The sequence below is a fragment of the Falco peregrinus genome, chromosome 13, assembly GCF_023634155.1.
Source record: "Falco peregrinus isolate bFalPer1 chromosome 13, bFalPer1.pri, whole genome shotgun sequence".
NCBI lineage: Eukaryota > Metazoa > Chordata > Aves > Falconiformes > Falconidae > Falco > Falco peregrinus.
The window spans coordinates 14,928,337-14,955,014 of record NC_073733.1 but is presented as its reverse complement, the minus strand read 5'-3'; the positions used below and the strand labels follow the sequence as shown (position 1 = coordinate 14,955,014).

General features: G+C 48.7%; 1 protein-coding gene across 6 annotated transcripts in view; it reads right to left on the bottom strand.

The window, feature by feature from the left end:
* DOCK11 (dedicator of cytokinesis 11) overlaps positions 1–26,678 on the bottom strand; it is an 85,266-nt gene that overhangs the window by 50,722 nt on the left and 7,866 nt on the right. For 5 of the 6 annotated variants that reach the window (XM_055817888.1, XM_055817892.1, XM_055817889.1 and 2 more), the window contains exons 2-12: positions 15,750–15,866; positions 15,439–15,528; positions 14,687–14,769; positions 12,593–12,662; positions 10,290–10,385; positions 7,050–7,184; positions 5,655–5,832; positions 5,129–5,208; positions 4,466–4,549; positions 2,096–2,236; positions 192–401 (exon numbers count right to left, since the gene is read on the bottom strand). In XM_055817888.1, coding sequence (XP_055673863.1) covers positions 192–401; positions 2,096–2,236; positions 4,466–4,549; positions 5,129–5,208; positions 5,655–5,832; positions 7,050–7,184; positions 10,290–10,385; positions 12,593–12,662; positions 14,687–14,769; positions 15,439–15,528; positions 15,750–15,866 — 1,284 coding nt within the window. Of the gene's footprint in view, positions 1–191; positions 402–2,095; positions 2,237–4,465; positions 4,550–5,128; positions 5,209–5,654; positions 5,833–7,049; positions 7,185–10,289; positions 10,386–12,592; positions 12,663–14,686; positions 14,770–15,438; positions 15,529–15,749; positions 15,867–23,901; positions 23,987–26,678 lie in introns of all 6 variants that reach the window. The other variant, XM_055817890.1, reaches the window with a different exon arrangement.

Below are 26,678 nucleotides of genomic sequence, written 5' to 3'. Positions count from 1 at the left end.
TACTTGGTGCTTTGCCCATTGCTGCCAGTGAGCCTGAAGTGGTAATCTGCTTGAGACACCGACCGAAACCCCACCGCTCAAGAGAAAAGCTGACTGCTGCCTCTCCACAGTGCACAGCAACACAGTGCAACTCTACCGAACAGGCACAGCTCAACAGAGACACAGAACGAGGAGAAAAATCAGTTCTTCACCCGTTTTATGTAGCGCAGGCATGACTCGGGGATGCCGTGCACAAAGCTCTCGCCTGGCGAACGTCCCTTGGCTCCCTCCGCTCCAGACGCAGAGCTATCCAGAAGCATGTCACGGACAGACGGAGGGTTCAAGTCCACATGAAAGTCAGCTGAAATCTTGCAATTATTTTTCAGGTCAAATAATGCCAAACTTAGGAAAAAGGGCTCCACCTGGAAATTTGATTGAATATATGTGTCAAGAAAAAAACGCATGCTACAGGCTCAAGAGTACCGACATACATTGCCTTCCCTGCTAGGTTTGCCTTCAGCACCTGTTTGTTCCTTTAGTTTTGCACGCCAGCATTTTAGATAATTCTTACAGACGATCCATGTTTATTTGCTTTATAAATACATAAACTCGTATTTTACCCGCACCTTCTTGCATTTTGATCCGGTCAATTTGAACAAAGCTACTTTAAAACCATCAATGAAATGTAAAGAATGAAATCCATAGGGGTTTTTATATAAGTGATAAACTATGAAGTTAGGAAAATGACCCAATCAGAGCTGTTTATCCTTTGCATTGAGAAAGAAATCAACTTAAGAGTGTTTACGTTCACACGCCAAGGACCACTTCACTTGTTGTCCAAAGTCAATCAGCTCTGGATGACCCAACTCAAGACACTCAAAATGTTCCTCAGCTGCTCTGTGCCGGATGGCACAGGAGCAAGGTTAGCTCTCCCAACCAGGAAAGCTCAAATACAAGGCTAACACTGCTGAGGAACTGCATGTGCGAAATCTGCCAAGTCATTTGTAGCTATTGACCTTGAGAGCACAAGGCAAGTGGCACTAATTTCATGTATGTTTAATTCAAAAATCCTAGCAGGCGTGCGTCCGCGTAAGAAAAAAAAAAATAAAAATGAAGGCCTGAAGATAAGACTGTAGTTTGTCCAAGACATTACAGCATAACTTGAAGGCATTATAACAATACTAAAAATGTGCTGATGAAGTCTGACTCTGGGCCTGATTAAAGACGATTAAGAAGAATCTCTGTTATCAGCAATGCATTCATCCACTGGGAGTTACTGAGGAGAATGAGCCTGGTGTGCTAGCTGTGAGCTGCCAGTACGAAACCATCACAAAAAAGCCTCTGCAGTCCTAACTGGCATCAGGCAAGGTACCATCGGCAAAGATCAGTGCCAGTGCCGCTGCCCCCCCGCCGTGCTATCTGCTGCTCTGGCACCCTTGCTCGAAAGGCTGACTCCAGCCAAAGCAAATGCTGGACATGATAACAGGGATTACATTTTGGGAGGAAAGACTGGAGGAGCCTGGTCTGTTCAGCCCGGCAGAACAAAGGCTGTGGAGAGAGGTAACAGCTGTCTACTGACATCAGAAGCTCAGAAAACACAAGGAAGAGCTTTTTAGGCTAAGGCACAACTTTGGCACAATAACAAACACATATAACATAGTGGCTGTGAACACAGTTAGGCTGGGAGTCAGAAGAAGGTTTCAGAACAGGGAAATCCCTTGCCATTAGGGGAAATGAAATACAACACAGCAGTGAGTTGTTTGGAGATGGGACGTTAGTCATTTACCAGCAGAACTTTCCACAGGGACCCAGGACATGGCAGACACGCTCCCCACTCCCTATGCCCCCAAACCACTCATTTCCCAGATTTCCCAGTTCCTGGCGGGCTGAGGCGCATCAGGACAGACCCTGTCCCCAAACACATTTTTGGAACATCACAATACCAAGGCAGACAAATCCTGCAATGACACTGGGCCAGCAGTCACCACCTGCCCAGGTCCCATTGGAGCTCATGGCAAAATGGGACCTTTTTATCCACCTAGATTAACCTGCTGAGTGGTTTTGTTGCCCGTGAGGAGAAAGAAGACAAAGCGGGACATGCCAGAGCTCCCCTTACATTGGTGGGTCCTCCTTCCGACCTGTCGCTGAGCTGGGCGAGGAGGTTGAGGGAGAAGTCCTGGCAGCACACCATGAAGCGCCTGCTGCACTTTTCCTCAAATGGCTTCACGTCTGGCTCGATCCCCGAGAAGTCTAGCCTCTAGACAGCAAACAAACAAATCTGGTCTCATTAAAAAAGAAAATAAACGCCTGAATAATGTTGAGGGATCACATCATGGCCAATAGTACCTTGATCCATTTTTTTCTAGTGGTACCAAAGTTACAAGACATTCACAATGGAGTGCCATTTGGTGATGTTACACAAATGTATTCAAGACATGAATTCATGGGGATGTAACAGTTTTTAGCAATCTGGTTTGTGGAGCACAGGAAACTAAACCTCAGTATGATTTCAGTTCCCTTCTGCTTTGCTGTAACCCTGGGGATCTTCCCAAACACCGCTTAGAGCTTGGGGAAGAATGCGGAACGTAGGTGGTTGTTACACTCAGAAAAGTACCTTCCACTCTGAAGATTTGACTAGTTTAAGAGATAGACCCTGTGCTTGAAATAGAGAGCAGGCACATGCCGTGGAGATCATGAACAACATCTGAAAGTGGAAGGCATTTCTAGATGCACAGCAACAACCGGTGTGGTTACAAACAACAAAGACTGCCTGCAGAGCCAGCTGGGCAATCCAAACAGGCTGGATTATAATCACCTCCTTCCTAACCCAGAACATCCATGCCTGGTCTGTGCCTCGCCATCCGCCCTTCCCGGGGAGCGGACACGTACATGACCACAATACCATCAGCCAGATAAAGACCCTCAGGCTTCACCATTGCCATTGTACCAGGGACACAGAGCTACCAAACACCCCTAAAAACCAGTACATGCCTCAGTGACCATCTGGCATAGTTCTGTTTGGTTTTCCCCCCTCAAATCCTGCAGAAACCTGCACGCCAATCGCTGGGCGCCGATACCTCACAATGGAGTAATTTCAGCAAAGTATGCTGCCATTGTTAATCCGGTTCTGGGAAACTTTTCCCATTGTTTCTCCTAATTCCTTTCAATTATGAAAGCATGTTGCAGGTATATGTTCCTGCCCCCAGTTTCCTTAGCACCAGGCACACAACTGTGCACATGCACACCAGCATCAACTAGGGCACTGATTTTGAATGCCCAGTATTATAGCAGATCAGACTGATCCACATCAGAGTGAAAATCTCTGGGTAGAGGGGGAGGGCAGTGAATTCAGCCTAGTCGTTTGGTTAGGGGGGGGGAAAAAGATATCTTAGGCACTCCACACTGAATAATATTTCCATTTTTATTATCTGACTAGAATATAGGAAACTTCTCAAAGCTTCTCTTAAAAAGAAAAAGCCTCCTGGATCTCCTGGATGCTTATCTTCTTCCTGTTAAAGACCTTAAAGAAGTGCCAAGACAAAACCTCTCATTTTGTACAACTAAGCCTTTTAAAGAGTAATTACATTTCCTTGTTAAACCAGAATGTTCTTTTTCACAGGTGCGAACAAGCCAAAGCACTCCAGAAGGAGAACCAGCAACTATGAAATAACTTGGAACAATTCTCTAAAACTGTGTTAACAATTGCAGCTCATTCCACTGAAATCCCACACCTGGACCTTGGCAGAGAGCTCAACAAAGGCATCAAAGCTGAAAAGAAAACAAGCCACTAGTCAGTGAACCCCTACTCCGGCACATGAGAACGGCATGGGGTGTTTTTTCTGCTTGTATGTCCCCTACATCTGAAAATTCCCTGAAGACTGTGGCTCTCCCTGTAAAGCCCTATCATGGTCTTTGACATCACTGCTCCCTATCCCACTCTCAAAGCGGCAGAAAGCCAGACTGGATGACAGACAGCGCACCGAGGAGCAGAAGCAAGCTCCTTCTTATGTTGTCAGACCTTTTAACATTTACCCAGAGAAGCCAGGAACTGGGTTTGTCTGACCACAGTAAGTAATGTTGCACTCCAGGATGCTTAGAGGCATCTATCTTAAAAGCAAGTGGTTCAACACACGTGCTGAGCCCATGCAGTGATGCTGGTGCCCTTGCAATACCACTTCTCCACTTCTGCAACCCTAAGAAGCTCCCAGAGGCCCAGGTGATAATCCAGCCACATCAAGATGCATCACAGAAGCCAGCAAAGCTGGAGGGAGGCGGTGTGTGGGACTGCTGCGAGTCTTTCCTTCTGTTTGAGCGATCACCAGAGTATTGGCGTCTTGTCCAGCTCTCGCTGGCAGGGATGTGGGCTGCACTTCTGTCCTGCAAACCGCGCTGCCTCTGTAGGCGAACAGCGTGGCCATGCAAGGGAATGGGGGAGACACGGCACAGAGAACAAAACCTCACATTTGCAAACACGGGTGATGTTTACCTGGACTTCTGGGTCGAAAGAAAAGAGGTTTTGTCTTCCATCATTTCTGCTCAGTTTGTTCAGCTGATCTGTTTCTCTTCCATACTAGAAGAAAGGAAGGCATTGATATTACCGTCTGGCCACACAGAGGCAAACACTTGTTATTTGGAAAGAATGTAAGCAAAACAAAACACAACACGTGTTTTTCAGGTTCCCTTTGTGATATGCGAGACGATGCACGGCTTCTCAGCTGTAGCCCCCAACACAGTGCAATGACAGTAAAGCCACGCGGCTCTGCCGAATGGGAGAGCAGACAGTAGCAGGCAGCAGCAGGCAGCCACGCTCTGGATCATAAATAGAAGGTGGCTGCCACCTAACTGCCCCCCTGCCCTCACGGCCAGGATGGGACCCCTGCTGAGCAGGGATGAGTAGTGCTGACCACAACAACCCTTCATTCACTCCAAGTCTGGCTCTTCCTTAAGGGCCCCGCACACGCAGGTGAGGAGCGTGCAGCCCCAAACCGCATCCATGGGACAGGCAGGTGAGATGACAGAGACCCCATCAGCACTGGCGCCTGCCCAGCTCCCCCAGAGCTGCAGACACAGAAAATGGAAAATCCCTTTTATAGACATGGTGGAGAGAACTAGCTATGGGCTAGGAGGGCAACCTCTGCAAACAGGATACCTTCATCAGCTCTGGATGCATGCTTCTCTCCAGGCTCTCCAGGATGTTCTCTGATTTCCCCTGCGTGCTTGACTCATCATCTGCAAGGACACAAAAAACAGATGTTCAAACCAACTGCAGGAGCACCTCTCTGCCAGAAAGCATCCTGCAATATTTGCTTACAATAGCACAGAAACAGTTTATGGAGACTTTTCCATTCCTCAGGAGTAAGATTTTTCCATACATTACTAGTAGCAGAGTATACTATTACAGCCTGCCAGGTCTTTCCAAAACAGAACTTCAGCACAGAGCCAGTTTTCCAGGAGTCTTGAAACTTCGCCATGGATTTCCCATCCAGGGGAAGGGTCATGTTTCCCTCCCCTTCTATTCCTCGGGCTATCATCCACATTATACTAAGCCCTTTTGCATGATACCATGTGTCAGCCACAATTTTCGCTATTAATACAGGAAGAAAAATATACACTTCTCCAGGCACGCTGCTTGCATCATGCTGGAGAAGGGTGAAGGCAGGTATGTATAAACTGACCTTGCACAGATTCCACGGTATCTTTCTTCTCTTGCACCAAACTCTCAGCATTGCTCTGAATGATCTTTCTTAGAGTTACCAGCCATTCTTCCATCTCCTGCTCAGTTTCAGCTGCAAGATAGTGGCTGTACTTGTCTATGGTCTTCAGTTCAAACGCGTAACGGCGCATCTTAGGACACTAAACGAACAAGAAAGAGAAATATTTGTATTACGTTTTCCTCAATGACTCAGCACAGTATCTGCTGTAAGGCTCCTCTCTGTGAAAGCATCCTGAACTGAAATATTGTGAACTACGGTGCAAAGAACCCCCCCTTTACACAGCACCCTTCCTGAAGTAATCATGAAGGGCTTCAAGGCAGCGATCAAGCAGTACGCAGATCCATGGCTGCCAGCAACTCTCAAAGCGGCAGAAAGCCAGACTGGATGACAGACAGCGCACTGAGGAGCAGAAGCAAGCTCCTTCTTATATTGTCAGACCTTTTAACATTTACCCAGAGAAGCCAGGAACTGGGTTTGTCTGACACAGTAAGTAACGTTGCACTCCAGGACGCTTAGAGGCATCTATCTTAAAAGCAAGAGGTTCAACACAACTTTTCTGAGATACACTGGCCTTTAAACAGCATTTTCCAACCAGAAGCCGAGGCAAATCTGATGCAGCTCGGGAAGTGCATTCTGTACATCACTGAGGCGTGTGCGCTACTGCTCTTACTGTGTTCAGAAAGATAAACGGAAACGCACAGCTCTGACTCATCCGTGCTGAAGCAAACCACCAGAGTAATTTCAGCTGCTCCACCACACTCGGTGCTTGAAGCTTCTGCAGAAATAGCAATGGCAGAAGGCACAGCAGCAATCCACTGCTGCATTTCACTCTCAGCATTACAAAGCAAGCCCAGGTTTTAAGCCCTGTACAAATACTGGCTCCTGAAACCCTACAAGCCCTCTGCAGTTCATAAGTCCCAAAGGGCTGCATGCTTGCACGGCCTTACTGGGATGTAACTTCATAAACAAGAAGCTGGTGCGAGCAGCAAATAGAGGGTGAAGCTGCCCAAGACTGAATCACACCAACTACTTACTGGCTTCAGCCCTCAGTAAGGCACCTGACCTGTGATAACCAGGTGAAGATGGACAGAGCAGGGTGACAGCAGATGAGGTAACGATGAAATGCTTCCGTTTTCATCTGACAGCAGTTCTTCCACTTGCTGTCTTCCTGGCCAAACATATGGCACCCTTATGAAATGCCTTGAGTGCCTTTTAATCAGATTAGCTGACAGAGCAAACCAGCTCTGGGTTAGTTTGTATATCCACGCCTTCACCCCTTGCTGACACAGAGCCGGAGAGCACGTCTGTCTCGGAGCTAGCAATGCCCATGTACAGCCACGCGGAAAGCACACCTACCTGAACAACATCGTTGCAAGCATCCAAGAAAATACAGCCTTTGGATTCTTTCGAAATTTTCTCATCTTTGTAGGAATTCAGAATATAGGAGCCGTCTGTGAGTTGTGACAAGTAAAAATACCTCCTCTTGAATACCTGCAAAAGTACAAAGCCTTGCTCATGCAAGTATTCACTCTGTTGTACACAATCACAAACCACAGCCACCGTTTTGGTATCTGCCTTCCTGCTATTGAGAAAATACCGTAACAAGAAACACTGATGACCCCAGAGTGTTGCAGATTCACCCCTTTGAGTATGATTTGTTTTTATAGAGATTTCGTCGTCATCTTTAATTTTAATTTCCTTGTTGTTGTTATAAGTTTGCCTATCTAAAGCAAAGCCCCAGGGCTTCCAGCTCGTCTCTCAGCTGGCTCCAGCTTAACTCATCTTTACAAAGTAATTCTGCGTGGTAAACTCAGATCAGCACGTTGCTTGAAGATTCGTCCCATCCTAGAGCAGTATTTCCAGAGCCTTTTTGATAAAGACCTCAGTTAGAATTACAAAGCAACTCCCCTGAAGACTTTGGAACAGACATGTGGAAATTCCTAGCGCTCAAATGCAAGCCAACAGACACAGTAATCCATTCAACTGCTTGGTTTTGTATTTTTTTAATAGAAAATTATTTTAATTAACTGGTTTGGGCTTAGTGTTCAGTTCTCACCTCTGAAAGCAGCAAGTTTGAGAGAAGTGTTCCTATGTTTGAGCTACTGATTTTTATGAAGAAAAAAAAACAAACAAAAAACCACCAACAACAAAACCCCCAACTCTCCAGTATCTCAGAACATCTTCCTTGACGTTTGTCAGCCAAAAGGCAGTGGACTGTAATTCAGGAGAACATTCTGGTAGCAATTACGGTAGCAGCATACGCTGTCAGGTCTGTAAGGAGCAGGGTGCATGTCACAGTTGCTGGGTATCTGTGTTAGGAGAACCACGAAGGAAGCCAGGGCAAGCTGCACTGTGAGTATTTCCACTGTTCTGCATAACTGGAAGATCTATGAATAAACACATAATTTTTCATCCCAGATGGGAGACTACTAGTAATTTCCTGCTCGCATCATTACTGACACCAGCACATGTTTAATAAAACCACTCGCTTGCAAAGAACTGGAAGGGAGCATTGCACTCTGAACGGTAACCTAAGCCCTCTGAAAAGTAACCTCTGGCATCATTTAGATGACTAGATAGCTGTGGAGATGCTCCAATGTTTTTCACCTTTAAATTTTACAAGATTTAACTAAACCTTTAGTTCAATAAAGCATAAAAATACATGGAAAGCTATGTATGCTAAGCGTTAGCCAGCTTAAACACTGATTTAGCACTTCACTGAATCAATCTCAGAAACTTTTGGCAGCGGATGTTACAGAAACCCATGATAGATCTCTCTCTAGATATTACAGGGTTGATATCCCTCATGGGTATTGGATTTCATGCTAAACCATTTGCATCTTCTGAATTCTGTTCAAAAGGAAATGCAGAAGCAAGCAGTAAACACTATTCCTATGATCTTCCCCCTCTTGTAAGCACTGCTGTCAGAAATAATTGTCAGAAGACCACGCTCATTTGAAATGAATACTATAAACCTAGAAGCAGAGGGAATGGTCCCCTCTGATCAGGCTACAGATGCTGTTGGTGAACATTGCAATTGCAGAGGGACGGTCAGGAACTGGGGAAGTCCATTTGGGCAGAGATGAAAGAAAGAAAGAAAGAAAGAAAGAAAGAGAGAAAATCTTGATGCCATGCTTGTAATGCAGCATGCTGCAAACCAGCCAGCTGGAGGGCTGGGCCAGACCAGGGGAGTTCTCTGCAAAGGAAAGGCTACTTTAAAATTGGCAGCTGTAGCTTAATTACAGTTTGCTCGTGGGCTAGTTCTCCACAAAATACACACTGCACATGCTTAGCAACACCATGGTACCAACACTGCAGCACGTCACAGCAGTGGAAGAACCAGCACTCAAAAGATGAATGTTTCTGCTTCTGTGATAGCACAGCAGCCTCCCAAAGTGGTGATAATGCTGAAGAAGTTCAAAAGTCCTCAGATTTCTCACATATGCTTTAGGAGGCGTCTTGTAAGACACAGAAGTGACCGGGACCAGCTCAGAAAATGGCTACTGATTTTCGGTACTTCGATGTCCAAGTTTCACAAGAGACTCTGTGGATCCTATCCGTTGAACTGAAGCCAGTGTATTTTGGGTTATCATCTCTGAAAGGTGGGTCTGTGGTGCTGGGCACTGAGGCCACCAATACCACAGGAGGCGCATTCAAGAAGGGACCCGATTGCTTTGAGTATGTACGACACCTCCTCCAGAAGTTCCAGGAGCAGAAATGGCTTCAACCTTGCTGCTCGGAAAAGCAGAGGATCAGAAAATCCTGTTCTGTTGCCTTCAAGCTCATTTTAAAACTCACATTAAAATCAGCCCTATAAGCGGTCCTGGTCCACTTCTCATGAAAGTGTAAATCCTTGAATCGAGCTTTAGAACAACGGAACTTTTTGAGATCTACCAATACCCTTATGAAGCAGCCCCACTGCAGCCATCCTCCAGCTGCACAGCTGAACATAACACCCTGATATTCTCTCTATGCTGTAACAAGGCAGCTGCACGGCGGAACAACAGACAGGCTCATTGCCACACAAAAAAACCTGTGGTCGAACTATTAAAAACCTCCACTGCAAAATCCAAGCAATGTCACACTGGATTACACAGAGTGGAGAACAGAGGACAGTGCAGCTGTTGCTTCGAGGTCAGTAATGCTCCATCTTCTCAGCGGTATCACCCCTGCTTTTAAAGCAAAACCTGGCCATTTCAATTTAAAGCTGGTCCCCGTATATTATTTCCTACCAGCAAGGAAACTATCAATTCAGTAAGTTTTCTTTGCAGGGCAGCTGTTTCAGTGATTTAAATTCCCTTCCCCTCCCAGGCCTCAGCTGCTCACTCAGAAAACAGCCTTGACTCACTTGAACACGCTTCGCCTTTTTGTTCAGCTTTCAGATTTGAGGTGCACTGGTCTTATATTCTGGGGAAGGAAGGGCCAAAGGTTGTTGCCAGACTGGGTTTTCCAGTCCACTTTGGGATGCTCTACAAGCAGGACAGACACCCATCCAACCCCAGCCCCACCCGTCGCACTCCTGCTGGCTTTGCAGACGTGGTCTGAGCTCCACCTCGTGCCTCGCTCACGACTAACGTAACGCTGGACCCAACTCACCTTCATGGTGACAGTGATTGTGCTATTTACATTGGCTTTGTGCAGCCAGCCTTGCTTTATCACACCGCCTTTCTGGGAGCACAGGGACGAGGAATCCTGAAAGAGCAAAAGATCAGAAAAAGAGGAGGTCAGGTGAACTGCCTCCTACAAAAAATTCCCCTTGGACACAAAGAATATGTCCCCTCTGGAAAGCAATACTGGTTCAACTACAGCAATAGAGCAACATGTGGAATGCACGTGTAACATGTACAGCTACACATTCAGCGTCATCACAAAAATGTTGAGGGTTGTCTCTTTCTAAAAAAGAGGCAAAACAGGCTAGTTTGGGTCACTTTTAAAAAAGAAAGCTTACATCTGCACTGATAGAGCTGTGCAGCAATTTTGCAATGAGGAAATACATACTGGTTCTTCTGCAGTATTTCAAAAACCTGGTGAAGAAGGAAAGTTTCAAAACGGTCTGTTTAGGAAGTTGCAAAATGCAGAACTCCAGACTTATTCTGTCATTTCCTTTTGATAAATCAACTCTCCATTTTAAATTTAGGCAAAACCCACCAAAGCCCAAGAGCTGAAATGTAACTGGTTTCACATCTATCAAAACAAACAGTTTCAAGTGACCCAACCAGGCTGTTCTTGGCATACCAGCTGGGACTTCCACCTCTGCTCCTGGCCCAGGCTGCCAGAAAGGGGGAACGGCTCTCCACCCATACCCACTGTGACCTCCGCTGGGGAAGGAGGGAAATGAGATCCCAGACTGATGAAAAAAATTCACCCTGGGACTTCCAGTGACTCAGCAGCAGAGGTGGACCTGGACTGTCTGCCGATGAGCTATGAAGGGACTGTTTTATATCGTCTCCTGCATCCCAAATAGCAGGTTTTCACCCCTTTCTTGTCAAACTCACAATGACAAAGTAGATTTTCTGATGCTTTATTTCCCTGGGTAAAACAACCCATGATTTCTCCTTTTTTTCATCAAGAGATTTCTTTTACTTGAATTTCCATTACTTAATTCTAATGCGAATGCTCTGTCAGGAAACTGTAACAGAATCCTTTAGATAGGGCCACACCAAAAGATACAAATGCCAAAATATCTGCCAAAGCACATGGAATACTCTTCCACAACCAACCTCAGTAACGTCAATTGTTTGAGTATCTGGGACACGGACCAGAAGAAAAAAGTTCTCCACCAAATTTTGGTGTAGCATATTTTTGTCCTTTTGCTTTTTCAGAAGCATGTTGATAACATACTGCGCAGCTCTGTCTCCAGCCCAAATTAGATATTATTAAAGAGGTAACACCTCAAGTCAATGATGTAATGCAAACCAACAACGCAGCCAAAACAAATTAAGGCCAAACTTGACAATACATTTCCACTTACAAAGAGGCCATCCCAGTCCAGACCTGAGACGCGCTGGGACACACACAGTAACTGTGAGAAACGTGCATGAAACAGCCCCTTCAAATTTTCAGCTCTGCAAGAAACTCCCCTTCTCCTCTGTAAGCTCCCCAGCAGCAGCACCTCGGTGCCATGCGGGTTCTGAACAGCTGGGCTAAACTCTTCCAGATGTGATCTAAAATTTCTTAATGTCATGGGCATGAATTAAGCTTCATGCGGTACTTGAGACAGAAAAACGCTACCCCTCCCTTTTGTAGCAACCATGATGCGCAGAGGGGAACATGGCACCTGCACCATCCAAAACGACCACCCGGTCTGAGATGTCCCAACTGCTAGAGCCCCCAACACACCCCCATGGAAGAGCTCCAGGGCTGCACATCTTCCTTGCAACCAGCTGAGCACAAACACGCCAACTTCCAGAGCGAGCAAACGCCTCTGAACATTTGCAGACTATATATAGAACAGGTCCGACATGCCTGGAACACAGCGGGTCAAGCAGCTGATGAGGAATTGCAGGTTATGTGGTGGAGCACAAAACTTAAGAGAAGGACCCCAATACTGCAGTGTAGTTGAAAACCAAATTGCTCACTTTTAATTCTGGACATGAAGAATTTTATTTAGTAAACGTTTGGCTTCCCTTCCCCCCCCCCCCCCCCCCCCCCTTTCACTTTTCAAGGGAAAAAGCCATGAGAAATATTCTGGCTAATATTCCAGATAATTTAGGAGACCCTTGGCTCCAAGTGATTATCTTGTCATGCTTGGAAATAAATCACTGTCTCAGTTGTAGTCCCATCTTCACAGTACGAAGCCAGAAAACCATTCCTGGGAACCGAATTCTGACTGTGCTTTGTGAAATTTGCTTTTTAACAGATCTTAGCGTGAAATATGTAAAAAGAAATAAACTCCTTACCTCATCCTTTTCAAAGTCTTCATCAATTTCAAACACATGGCTTGGAATCTTGTCTGGCCTAAAGGATTTGCTGAAATCACAACACATTTTCATTTTCAATGACTGGGACATAAGGGTTGTCCGAGCCAGCAGCTGGATCCAGAAGCAATAGCCAAACTGTGGACTACAGAGCACAGCAAAACTGTCCTCCTGCAGAAGACAGATTTCAAGAGACCTACAGCCCCTTACTGCCAGAGAAAGCTAACTTCTGAATGCATCTCATGGAAATTAAGCACAAGCAGTATGTAATTAGCTTTCTTCTTATTAGCTGTCTGATTCTGCAGTGTGCCCTGGGCAGGTTTGCTGGCGGTACGGAGCTGGGAGGAGCGGCTGATGCCCCAGAGGCTGCGCTGCCATTCAGCGAGACCTGGGCAGGCTGGAGGGTTGGGCAGGGAGGAACCTCCTGAAGTTCCACAAAGGCCAGTGCAGGGTCCTGCCCCTGGGGGGGGACAGCCCCACGCACCAGTACAGGCTGGGGTTGACCTGCTGGGAGGCAGCTCTGTGGAGCTGGGAGCTCTGGTGGGCAGCAAGTTGCCCATGGGCCAGCAGCGTGCCTGGGTGGCCAAGGCGGCCAGTGGGACCCTGGGTGCATCGGGAGGAGCGTGGCCAGCAGGTCGAGGGAGGTGACCCTGCCCTCTGCTCTGCCCTGGTGAGGCACATCTGGGGTGCTGGGTCCAGTGCTGGGCTCCCCAGTTCAGGAGAGACAGGGAGCTGCTGGGGAGGGGCCAGCACAGGGCTACAAAGATGATGGGGGGACTGGAGCATCTCCCTGATGAGGGAGGGCTGGGAGAGCTGGGCCAGTCCAGCCTGGAGAGGAGGCGGCTGAGAGGGGACCTTATCGTGTCTGCAAGTATCTTAAGGGCCAGTGCCAGGAGGACAGGGCCAGGCTCTTGTCAGTGGAGCCCAGCGACAGGACAAGGGGCAACAGGCACAAACTGCAGCACAAGAAGTTCCTTCTGAAGATGAGGAAGAACTTCTTTACCACGAGGGTGGCAGATCCCTGGGACAGGCTGCCCAGAGAGGCTGTGCAGGCTCCTTCTCTGGGGACATTCACACCCGCCTGGACATGACTCTGTGCAACCTGCCCGAGGTGACCCTGCTTTGGCCAGGGGTTGGACTAGATGGTCTCCAGGGGTCCCTTCCCACCCTGACCACTCTATCATTCTGTGATTTTGCTGACTTGCACCTATGCAACACAGATGCAGCAGGTCAGCTCATATTCCATCTTGCTAAAAAAGAAGCCAGATCAGACTGCAAGGTTGTTCACAGATTTTAATATGATTTGATCAACAGTGTTGCCCCATTGCTGCTTTACATCCCTGCGAGATCCTCAGAACAGACCCATTTCAGCCAATTAACAAGAAAAAGCATTTAACAAGCTGCCAGCACACGAGCAGCCTGAACAGCGGTCCAGGCATGCAAGAGCAGAGCCGGCGCCATCACTGAGAAAATAACAATCCACCAGAAATCCGAGATGTATACGCCTGTCTGAAAAACCCAGTTAGCTTTGGGGCTGGAATGACTGGCAAAGCCCAGCATTTCAAAGTACATCACTCCCCAGCACTGCCAGCATGACCAGTGATACTACACCACCAGACTGAAGTTGTCAAACAATTTCTCAGTGACAGGGGGCACAAAGAGGATCTGCTCAGCATGGGAACACCATGCCTAGCACCCAGAGAGCATCAGCCCAGTGGGACAACGAGCCTCCCAATTCAGGATGAGCAGACACGGCCAGCATTATTTATCCTGCCACGAGTCCAGACTGTAGTCCGTCCTCATCCCAGGTGGAGGGGGCTGTTTGCACGCTGGTGGATAGCATGTGGAGCAGTGACTCACGCTGACAGTGCTGCCAGCAGCTCCGAGACAGAGCTGAGTAACAACGGTGTGATACCACGAACCTCTGGCTCTCCAACCTTCAGAGCGCCATGCCTGCGGAGGGGAGGCTGCTTGTGGGACAGGCATCAGGACGAAAGGCAGACGATTTCTGCTAAGCCTGACCAAACCCCAGCCCTGTGACCATGCATTAGTATTCCAAGGGAGCATGACACTTACCATGGCAACATCCGAAAGTCTCCTGAGTATTCCTCATACTTGTAGTTTACCACGTGCCAGTCAGAGCTGTAGGTTTTAATGCACTGAAAGGAAAAACAATACAGCTCTTTGAAAGCTACACCAAGCAAAACAAAACCCTGCACAGCTCTGAAAGGTTATACAGACTGCTGGGTGAGGCAAGCACAAGTGGAAAGGGTCTGAACAAGGCTGCTGCACTTGTTTTATGCTGCAGTACCGAATTTCATACGGAATCTTTTCAGCACAGAAACAAAATCACACAGCATCTGGCCTGCCACACGGCTACTGATTTTGTATTTACATCAACCCAGGGCTTTGAAAAAAGGAGTAGCAATTTGGGAGGGGACTGTTTTCCAGAAAGCGCCAATTTTCTGCCCTCAGAAATGTAATGCCTCTAACTTGACATTGACCACCGCTTGGCATGTAGTTCCACTGCACCTGGAGGGAATGGTCCTAACAAACTCGTGGCACTCAGGACCCTGATGTACACACTGCAGCTCAGGCAGGTGGTGCAAAGCCACACGCTTTATCTGCGCACAAAACCCGCTGGAAAGCAGCACTGAGCAAGAGACACAAGCGAGAATGATCTCTTGCAGCCAGCCTGCCTGTGACCGGTGCTTCCCAGCAGGAAAAGCTAAGTGATCGGCCACCTCACAGACTGGGAGCTACGGCAGAGCGTCCTGCTTAAGGGACAAAGTGCTAAGGGCAGGCGTTGCGCAGACTTTTGCCCCTACCTCTTTGACAAAGAGACTCTGAGCTTTCTTTAGAGCATCTTCTGGCACTGTTGACTGGACAGTCCTTCTCTGTCGACCAATGACTGAGATCTGCAGGAAAGAGGAGAACATGTTTTCAGTGCAAACTGGGTCTTCAGGGCTTGATACTTGCTTTAAACGTGGTGGGCTCAAATCGCCAGTGGGTCCTTTTGGTTTCGCGTGTCAGTAATGCAGCCAAAATGAACATGAGGTTAACGGTGGAAGTTTTCCAAGGTAAGCAGGACCGGAGATGAATGAGCCTCAAACATGAGAACCAGCCAGTGCAAACTCACAGATACATCTTCGATCGGAAATATCAGCAGGTCCCGGAGGGGATCACTGTAGATCTGAACTCTGCGTTGAAGGATCACGTTCTCATAGTCCAAGGGTTCAACCACTTTTGTTTTTTCCTGCAGGAAAAATAGAAGATGAAGAATTTACATATATATAATATATAAACTAACAATTAACTACCACCTTGTGCTTAATGTAGCCTGACAACTTCAAACTGCATTACCAATGTACTACTCATTAATTCAGCAATCTGATTCTCATGTGATGCAGGTAGCCACCAGTGTGCATGTTTCACAGAGAGAGGTAACAAAAGGGTTAAGTTATTTGTGCCTGGTAATAAGCTAGGGGAAGAAACAAAGCACCGAGCTGCTCCCATCTGAGCAGAGTCTCTGATTTCTTAATGGAGCAAGAAATCTTCCTGGACAGGCCACAGCTTTAACAGCTGCAAGCTTTAGCATATTTATGTTTGAGCAGCTCATCCGTGCAGCTCAGAAGAAATACAGTCTCCTACGCTGGCGCTGCTCAGCTCGAAGTCGGTTTTGCTCGAGGAGCTGATGAGAGAAGCTCTCTCTCTGGAAACTTGCCCCTGGCGAGAGGAGAGCAGGCCAGCCGCTACAGCTTCCAGAGCAAGGCTCTCGCCCTGTGGAAGGAAGAGCAGCATCCCTCTGGAAAGGCAGGAAAGCCCTCTCCATAAATCACACCTCAGCCACAGCTGAAGGCTGGAAAAATCTGGGGACTAGCTTTGCTCTCAGCTCCGTTTCTGGGAAGCAAGAGGAACTTATCCAAAATCCCTGGAGTCACAAGTTAAAACTGTTAGGAGAACGTCATTACATTTGTTATTGCACTACTTTTGTCTGTGTTACAAGCCCAGAAAAGAGTTAGCACTGCAACTGTGAAAATTAACCTTCACACTAAAAGCAAACACATAATTCTGTATATGAATGGTCACAATAAAATGAGAAGCAAATTCTGATACATCGGATTTGGCTTGTTTTGAATCTTGACCCAAAACCTTGATGCCTGGCCATGCCATGGACGTCCAGGGACACCCTCCAGCAGCCGTGTGATGCCAGGATGGTACGTGCCCCTGGAGCACACACCCTTGCAGGACGGTGTGTTTGGGCTCTCCACTCTCAAAACAGGAATGTCGGATGCTTCCCCACCAGCAGCACACTCTTCCTCCCTGCTGAATGGTTTTGCGGCGGTAAACTGTTCACATAGCCCTGAGTTAAAGATGAGACCCGTACAAGGTCTCTTGCTGTAGACAGCAAAACCTGCAGCCCAAGAAAATGAGTCCAAAACAAGGACCAAAAGCTCAGGACCTCTGGGTAAACAGCTGCATCACCAAGCGCCCAAACAGCTCACTACTGCCTGTGACACGGGAGATAAGCCAAGAAATCAAGACTGCTCCTTCAAAACCAGCCAGAGCCCAAGGGTTTGTCCTATGCCTTTGGCTCCTGAGCCTCTGGGATGCATTAATTAACGTCTTCAAGCCCTTTGCAGCAAATGTGAGCCAGGGTCTTGCTTTAACGACAATGGAGCATCTCCTGCATCAAAGTGGAGCTGACGCTGGGACTTTGGGGAGGCAGTTGTCACGTAAGGGGGTAACACCCCCAGGCAGGAGCTGTTTGGGGGTGGTCACGCTTTAATCTTGTTTTCATCTTTTTCTGAAACGTTGCAGAAAATCTTTGTATGGTGGTATCTTCTCATACACTAGCATCTGCGAAAAACAGTCAAAGAATTGTAGAAAAAGGTTTTTCTCCTTTTTTGCCATACTCTGTAGCAAACCTGGGCGGTCTGTTGGGCTGGAGCAGTGAAGGCAGCTGTCTCGCCCAGGCTGCCTTTGGCTTCTCTCAGAGGACCAGCCCCACCAAGCAGAGGCCATTCCTCGGTCCCAGGTGCACAACTGGTGAGCTTTTAATACGTTCAGAAAGCAAAACTGAGATGAAAGCTTTTCCCCACAGCACTTCGGAAATGCAAGGTGGCTACCTTTCACGCTGGATTTCCCAGAACTGCTTCCCAGCAGCAGAATGACATTCCAGCATCTCTGACCCGTGTGCAGTTACAGCCTGTTTTACTCATGTAAGCAACACCTGGGTCCTGTGCAAGCCTCCAGGCAGAGCTATTTCTGCACAGCCTTTTGCTGAGCACCCACTTGTGCCGCGCTTCTGGCTATCCACAGAGAAGCTCTAACTCTTGGCTTCAGAAAATATACCTCTTGCCCCAGACAGTTTTGCATTCATAACGTCTCTTTTCCATGCTGCAGGAATCCAGCATGGATTAGCTCAGCTATCTGAAACAGTTCCCCTCTTAATCGCTCTCTGGAAACTTTGCTTCACTGTTTGCACAGTCCTGAAAGGAACCTCGCAAGCCTCAGCACCAGCAGAAGCGCTGCAGCCGTCATGGGAGAAGCCTACCAAGCCCACCGGTGGGAAAGCCAAGGTGACTGGGCAGAGAGCCCCCCCGGGTGCCAGAGCGTACAGGGGCTCTGCCCGCTCCCCCGGCCGTGGGGATCCGGGGCACGGTGTGGTGAACGCTGCCAGCCCCGCTGCACGCACAGCGCCTCTTGCTCCTGCACCCAGGACCTAAGCTACACGGGAATCCCATCAAAAAAGAAAGAGCCCATCTGAAAAACAGAAGTCCCGAAAACCCAGCAGGTAGACAGAGAAAAAGAACGTAATTTTCCCTCAGTTAGTCTCACGCTCTTTAAATGCTTAATTGAATTTCATTAATCGTCTGAAACAGCGGTCTTATTTCAAGATAACGCTACGTGCTTCTGAAAATTTGCTAGGCTTTGCAAATTAACGTGAATTAACAGGATATTCATGAGCTGCTCTCCTATTTGCAGGTCTGGGGCCACACATCCCCAAAATTCGTCCGCCCCAGCAGACCGGGCAGGACCCTACAGACCAGGCGCACGGCTCACTGCCGATCTACCCGATTGACACTTCTCGCTGTAATCACTGCAGCAATCCCAGCAAAACTCAGCAGTGTAAGCTGGTTAAAGCAGTGCCATGAGCCTGAGTGCTGCTTACACCGGCTCCCTGTCTCACCTCACCCTACCAGCAGCTGTAACAGTAAATTAAACTCCCTCTAAAAACTTTTTATATTGCTATAGCATTAAATACTAGCTTTGGGTACACAGAACTCAGGCCTTCCAATTACACAGTGGTTTTAGTCCTTTTTTTATTTTGCAACATTGTCCTGGAACTCTGTGTTTCTAAAGTTGTTCTTTTCAAAAGTTGGGGTTTCGATAACATTTCTTTTCCAGCTTTGACACCTCCAATGACCAGCAAGATAAAAGTCCTGGCAGTCACCCCCATGGGATCCGGTGACAATTAAAGGGTAAGGACTGAAAAGGACCCCACACCCTCACGTGAGAGGTTTCAAAACCCATACAGCACTGCCCACTACAGCTGTGAAAAAGCTCCTGAAAATAACTCACTACAGCCCTTCCACTCTTGTGGAGTTAGCGATACTGAACGGACCGTGTTGTGCAGGCTGGTGCTGGGATCTGTAATTGCACAAGCCCATGCCGAGCCCTGAGACACGCAGCTGATGGCCCGGGGAGCTCCAGGAGGTGAGGGATGTACACCTGCAAGGCTGCCGAGAGCTGTCACCCCGGTGGCCTTTGCAGCACCCACAGACGGGCACTTCTCCTCTGGGGCTGTTGAAATGCAGTCCCTAGAGCTCTCCTCACCCAAGCTCTGTGATTTCCCTGCCTCAGCACACAGCTGCCCTGCGTCACCTGCAGCATGGCATACGCTGGCCATGCTGGCACCCAGCACAATGCAGCCAGTCACAGGCAATGACAGGAACCACAGCAACGTCTCTAAAGCGAAGCCAGAAGATGCAGGTTAAGCTGTTTGCAAGCAAAACAGCGGCTCACAAAAGGATGTGACCTGTCTCCTGCCCACCACTGAGGAAACACAGGCTCCTCCATCCATCCCAAACGGTGCTGGCTGCCTAGCGGGGCCAGGCACGCTCATGCCCCTGCAAACAGACCTGCAGGGTAAGGAAGAATCCAGCACAAATATTTTTCACTCTGGTGCCCAGTATCCCAAAGGGTGAGACATAAAGCTTTAAGCCCTGAAAATCAGATTTCAAAGTCTTAGTTTTCCTGAAGAGCTTGCTAAAAGCACACACCTCCTCGCACCCGGGGCTCGGCCTCACGCTGCCCAGTGCTATCACAACAGCAGATGGCACCCACCAAAGTCATTATGAAAGCAGAGGAAAAACTATTACGCTAAAGTAATTAGAGTCTTAGAAACCACAAATTCCTCCACAGGGAAAGCCAATATTGAAGTACGAAGAAATGCTGCCAGTCCAGCAACAAAATCGACCCGTTTCTGCAGGAAAAAACATGCGCTGCTGTCAAAGCCACCCTGCTCTTTGGCATACGTGGAGCAGCTATTTACCCAGGGCAGGCAGGCGGGTGCACAGAGATGCTCCTCGGGTTCCTCTGACCTCGGGGGCTGCAGGAGAGGGCAGCTCACCCCAACCTGCCCACGCCGCTGTTGCAGCACCCCAAGCACAGCCAGCAGCAGCTCCCAGCCCAAACCCACTGCATCAGGATAAAAATCAAGACCTGTGTGAAACACCTCATAGGGGAAAAACATAAGCATGATTTTACACGAAGCTAACAGGAGAGCAGCGTACCCTCCCAGACAAGCCCACCCACCTCTCTTTAAAAAGCCACTGGGTGAAGCCCCCCATGCCAGGCTGTTCCCAAACCCACACGCTGTGCTCTGGGTCTTGCTGCTGCCCCAAGACCTGCTCCCCTGCACAGGGGGGGTCATCTGCCACGCTCGAACCCCCATCCAGGCTGGGTCAGGAGGTTCCGCGTGGACGACAGCACAGGCGAAACAACAGCCTATCTATTACAGTATTCGCTTTGCACCAACAAGCGACTTGGCTGGCATTTTAACAGGAAATTCAATGAAATTACTTCAACAGAAACATGCCCACAAACACCAACGCAAGGCTCTGCCTTTGGCCAAGCACAAGCACAAAGAGCCCCGCACAAGGAAAAACCCCAAGTCAAGGTCCCCATCCTCAGTGCCCTGCCTGTCCTGCACCCGCTGCCAGCCCCAGCACAAACCCCCACTGGACAGAACCCACCAGAGCTTGAAGGAAAGGTTTAGCAAAAGAATTACCCATTAATTAAGATGGGGGAATCTTAAGAAGTCAGATCACATTGTCACCTTCCTCTATCCATTTGCAAAACTACACAATTCCTTATATTTGCTTTATAAACAAAGGTTCACAATGACAGCTGGAGGTATCCATGTGTGGGAGTATAGGAAAGGACATTTCTATTTTAAAGTTTAATTGCGTGAAAAACAGTAGCCACCTGTCTTCTAGCATTCTGCTTTTGTATACCATACAAACATGTCGATGTTTTTATTACATGATTAATGTTTTCCTGAGATCCTTTGCTCCCAGAATTACAACAGGTATAATCCAAGTGATGTGAATGTACAAAAAGTGAATGAAAAATGTTTTATTTAAGGATTTAAACTATCAGAAAGCTTTTGTATTTTCAGTCCTTTCAGGCTGGCTCTCATTTAAAATAATCTCCAGAGAAGAAAATGGCAAACCCAGCTGGTTTGGCTCCACTTTCACCAATTTGCTCGTCCCTTTGTGTTGACACGAGCCCTGCAGCGGCTGCCAGCACACGCTTCCCGTTGCACGGTGGGAGCCAAGCCCAGAGCAACCCCCAGCACCGTGCTCAGCCTTCGCCTCTCATGGCACTGACGGCCAGCACACACACACACATGCTCCTCCATCTCTGCCCGGTGCAGCCGGCCCTGCAGCGCTTCCTCCGTGCTTTCCACTGAAAAACTTGCGGGTTCGACAGCACTCGGGACGTGGGGTTTTCTCACTTCCTCAGAAACGAAGCTCTACCCAGTGCATGCACCTACACTCACAAAGCAGCTGGAGACACACAAGTGATGGTTCTTGCCCTGGTTTCAGCTGGGATGGAGTTATTTTTCTTCTCGGTAGCTGCTGCAGTGCCGTGTTTTGGATTTGGTGTGAGAACAATGTTGATAGCACACTGGTGGGTTTGGTTGTTGCTGGGTAATGCTTATATGAAGTCAAGGACTTTTTGGTTTCTTGGGTCCTACCAGCGAGAGGGCTGGAGGGGCACGGGAAACTGGGAGGGGACACAGCCAGGACAGCTGACCTGAACTGGCCAAAAAGGTGTTCTATACCATACGACGGCATGCTGACTATATAAACTGGAGGAAGAAGGAGGAAGGTGGGGACACTTGGCATTATGGCGTTTGTCTTCCCGAGTAACCGTTGGGTGTGATGGAGCCCTGCTTTCCTGGGGATGGCTGAACTCCCGCCTGCCCGTGGGAAGCGGTGAATGGATTCCTTGCTTTGCTTGCCTGCGCAGCTTTTGCTTTACCTATTAAATCGTTCTTGTCTCAACCCCTGAGTTTTACATTCCTTTCCGATTCTCCTCCCCATCCCCCTGGGTGAGGGGGGAGTGAGGAAGCGGCTGTGTGGGGCTGGGTTGTCGGCCGGGGTTAAACCACGACAGTTCTTTAAAGTAGCTAAAGAGACAACAGGAAATAGCATGCACCACATGTACATATAACTGCATTGTGTCAGACTGTATAACTGTTCCCCAAAATTTAGCAAGCATTTTACAACCTATTTGCTGCCTCATCAGCTGCAGCTCTGTAACACGCTTACACGGAAAGCCTGGCAAAGCCCAGATTTTAAAACAAATAGCAAAGGGCCAAGTAGATGAAATACACAGAAAACAGGAGGCAAAGTCAATCTGGGGAACTGATTAAAAGCTAAAGGAGGGGAAAAAACCTGAAGCGTACAACTACCCTTTGGACATACTAGTCACGGTCACATCACTTCCAAGGCTGGCAACAGCCCGGGGCAGAGAGAGACCACTTCCCACCGCAGTGTGCCATGAGGAAACATGAGGATACCTCTCAGACAGAGAAGAGAACTCCCTGGTTTTTATTTTGCTCATGAAACCTGACAGTACATGGGAGTACATGACGGTACATGGGAGAATTTACACAGTGCCTGGGAACTGAGAAAACTCACTTGGCAAACTGTATGGGCACATGGAACTACGGAATTTCTATCCGTAGAAAAGCTTTTTCAAAGCCAGGGATTCAAAGATCTCAGGTCAAGGCTCTCTCAAATGATGTGGTCTTCAATAGCTCTTTTTTTTTAAAAAAAAATTTCTTAATAGTACATTTATGACTCTTTTTTTCTGCCCCCAGTTCCTGCACTGCCGCCTGGTCCCGTTTACAGGCGCTAACGCAAGCTTGCAGGAAGGCTACAGAGTTTCATTTAAAAAAGCTGAGATTCACACATAATTCATCATTCCAGGAACTCGGGAATAAGAAAGAACAATGAAAAGCGGGAAACCCTGAGCTTGGCTATCCAGCACCTGGAACCACCGTAGCCCTGTGCAAAGCCAGAATAAACTCTGCACCCTAAAAAACTCCGCATTCAGAAGCACGGGAGAGGGAAGAGGTGGAAAGAGAAAAGAGGGGAGGAAGGGCAAACCGGGAGGCACTGTGAGTCAGCACACATGGCAGCAGTCACAACACGATGCAGCCTTGCTGCTGCCAAGAGGTTTGTGGGCTTCTCAGCAAAGCCACATTTTGGGAGGAAACCCGAAGGCAGGCAACGAAGCAGCTCTCCCCAGGCGATGGGAAGCTCGTGCCTATGAGCGTGCTGTGAACCCAGCACTCAGCTGGAGGTAACAGCAGGGCCCAGGGCAAGATGCGCAGAGGTGGGCTACGGTAAAACCACAAGGATGAAAAATAGTCAATAAAGCTGGGTATGAGCAGGCCAAAACTATTTTTACACCGGCCAGAGAGAATGAAGTTTAAAAACACAAGAGGAATGCCGAGACAGGAATCCTGGCAATGCTGAAGGCACAGAAACACTGAGCTTGAGACCACAGGAGAAATGTCTGCACCTGGGACAGGGGAGAAACATGGGCTGTAAGATGGACATAGAAACACTGAGCGTTTTGTGCAATGCCAAGGAAGGAAAACCTCCTGAAGAGAAGGAGCAGAGGAAGCAAGGGGAGGGAAAGGGTGTCAGGAACCAGTCCCAGGTGGTGCAGAGGCAGGTGGGATGCGGGATGCAGGGTTTGCTCACCTGGGGACAGGCTGTGGTGGAGGCAGGTGAGTACAGAAGAGATGCCATGGGAAACAGGTCCTGCATGAAGGCTGGGGCTGCGTAGCTGCAGGAGGGGGAAAGAAATGGGAACAGGCAGCCCAAGAGGGGATGGCGGAGAGGGTGTGTGCTGCAGACAGGAGGGAGCCCCGATGGGCAACGGGGAAGGGAAGAAGGATGAGATGAGGAGAAGGGGCCTGGCAGGGAGAGATCAGGTGCCAACTGCACCCTCCCACGGGCAGTGAATGAGCAACCTCCAGAACAGGACCCCTCCTGACAGCTCCAGCGTGATGCTCCCAGGGCCCGAGCCTGCCCAGCGGGCACTGCCTGCTGCAGGGTGGCCTGACCTGCACCCCACTCCCTGCTCACCCAAATCCAGGGCGAAGCTGGCAGCACTACCTTGCATGGATGCACACAGCACACGGATGCATGTGGATGCTCTGTGGCCCACAGCAGAAAGAGGAAAGCAGGACACAGGCTTGCACGGGACAGATCAACACACGGGAGCAGATCTGTGGCACGCCAGCCCTCCAAGGGCTCTTCTCTGCCACCAGCAGCAAACATCCTTCCTTGGGCAGCGTGGGCTCCCCGAGGAGTTGTTAAGTGATGCCTTCATCCCATACCCCGGAAACAACTGTTTCCCCAGCTGCAGTCCAGGCAAGCACACTCTCCCTTCCCCACTACCCGGCACCCCCACAGCAAGCTACAAGACTCACTTTGTCTCTTTTTCACCCAGAAATGGGCACACAGGGCAAAGAGAGCCCAGCAGCTGGACAGCAGGAGGTACAGCTGCAAGTACATCATCTCCAGGGGTCTCACTAGTCCAGGGTCTGCGTGACAGTCCTCACGCTCCCATCTCCATACAGGAGTTACGTGCCATTCTGCGCCACACTCCAGCTCTGAAACAGTGTAGGCAGCACAAGGCTGCTGCACCCCTTTCTCCCCCTGCTCTGCGTTCAGCGCAGATGGCTGCATCCCACAGGAGCTTTCAGACAAATAAAAAGCCACGCGGTGGGAAAGGGGAAAATGGGTGCATAGTCCTGGCACCCTGCGAGAAAACACTTTCAGTGGAAATGACTCACGCTTTCCCTCCAAAAGTAAAGAGCAAAAGCCTGTCCCCTCTCTCGAGCTTCCCTCCACCCTGTCCAAGTCCTGTGCAAAAGGATCTCACCGAGCCACAACTCTCTTCTCTCCTCCTGCATCGATAGGCCCAGCTGGCAGCGAAATCTCATCTGAGCCCTAAACGAAGGGCAAACTGTGTTCTGGCTGTTTTGCAACTTGTATGTCTCCTTTTTCAATGTAATGCCCAATTCCCTAGTGACAAAGCAAGAGTGTGCAGTTATCAGCACTGCCTCCGAGAGTGGCGTAGCATCAGTGCAGGACGCCAGCTTGTAGAAAGAAGAAACAGTCAAAAGCTGATGTCAGTGTAGACATACAAATATTTACCTGTCATTATTAGGCCTGGAAAACAAAACTAATTCAGGCCTTGAAATGTTTTCAAACTGGCTTAGAAATTACACGAAGTCAGGATAATCAGCGTATGGCTCTTTATTTCCCTTACACTTAAGCAGAAGTGTACTCTACACTTGCAGCCCTTAGCAGCCTTTGAAACTTAGCTCTGCAGCCACAGTGCTGTTTTTTCCTTAAAGCTTGAGATCCTTGCATAATCGCTTGGGCAAAGGAAACAGCTGTCAGAAAGAAGCTGCGCTGCCACGAAGCAACCAGAGCTCACAGCCACCCCGTGAGCGGCCCAGGCTGCCAGGCAGTGCTGCCGCTCCAGCCCACGCACGCTTCACCTTCACACATCACCTCTGAAAATCACGCCCTGAACAAGTGCCAAATCAATAGCAAAAGCACCAGTGGAGGTAAGTGGCAGCTGGGGGCATGGCCCATCTCTGGCATAAACACACACTTGCGGTGACCCAGCACTGCTCCTGCACAGGGCAGGGAATTAGGGCAAGCATCTGCGATTGCTTTCATACCCTTGTTCCTGCACCCTGACCTTCCTCAGAATCACCGAGTGCTTCTGTGTGAGAGACACCAGTGACAGCTCAGTACAGACTGCCACGGCATCTCCGGGCCCCAGACACAACACCTAAAGTCCTGCGTGTCCCTAGCTGCACAGGTACATCCTGGCTCAAATCCAGCCCTTCTGCACGAGGAGCAGAGGGAGGGATCAGCGTAGCTCTACATCAGCAGAGCTGCACCTGCATCCAGCTGAGCAGCTGCCGCAGAGCATGAGAGAAATGAAAACACGGCACAGCTTTGAATTTCTCCTCTGAAAATAATAGTAGAAATTGGCAAAAGGGTACTGGTTTCTATGGGACAGCTGAATTTCTGCCAGATAGGACTTCTCAAAACATTCTGTAAGCACAGGCATGCTAAAAAAAGAAAACAGTAATTACAATGACAATACTACATGTTATTTATGTAAGTTCTTAACTGGAGCATCCCAAAGTGCTTTTCAGATGTCACTGGCATTTCATCATTTATTTATGTAGTATCAATTTTATATTTAGCATCCAGTTCCAGAATAGCCAGCTTCAGAACATCTTAAAGCAATTAACTGCGCACAAGCAGAACCCCACCCCTTCCTGCCTGCTCTTAAAAACTCTTGTTTTTCACTCAAGAAACCACTCGCATGCGGGGCCAAGCCAAGTGTGCAGCCACTCCCCGAAATCGAGCGCGCAAACCGCTCCTCGGCTTCGCTAGGGCACCAACCCAGGCAGGCAACGGCGAAGCGCCTTGCCCAAGCCCAT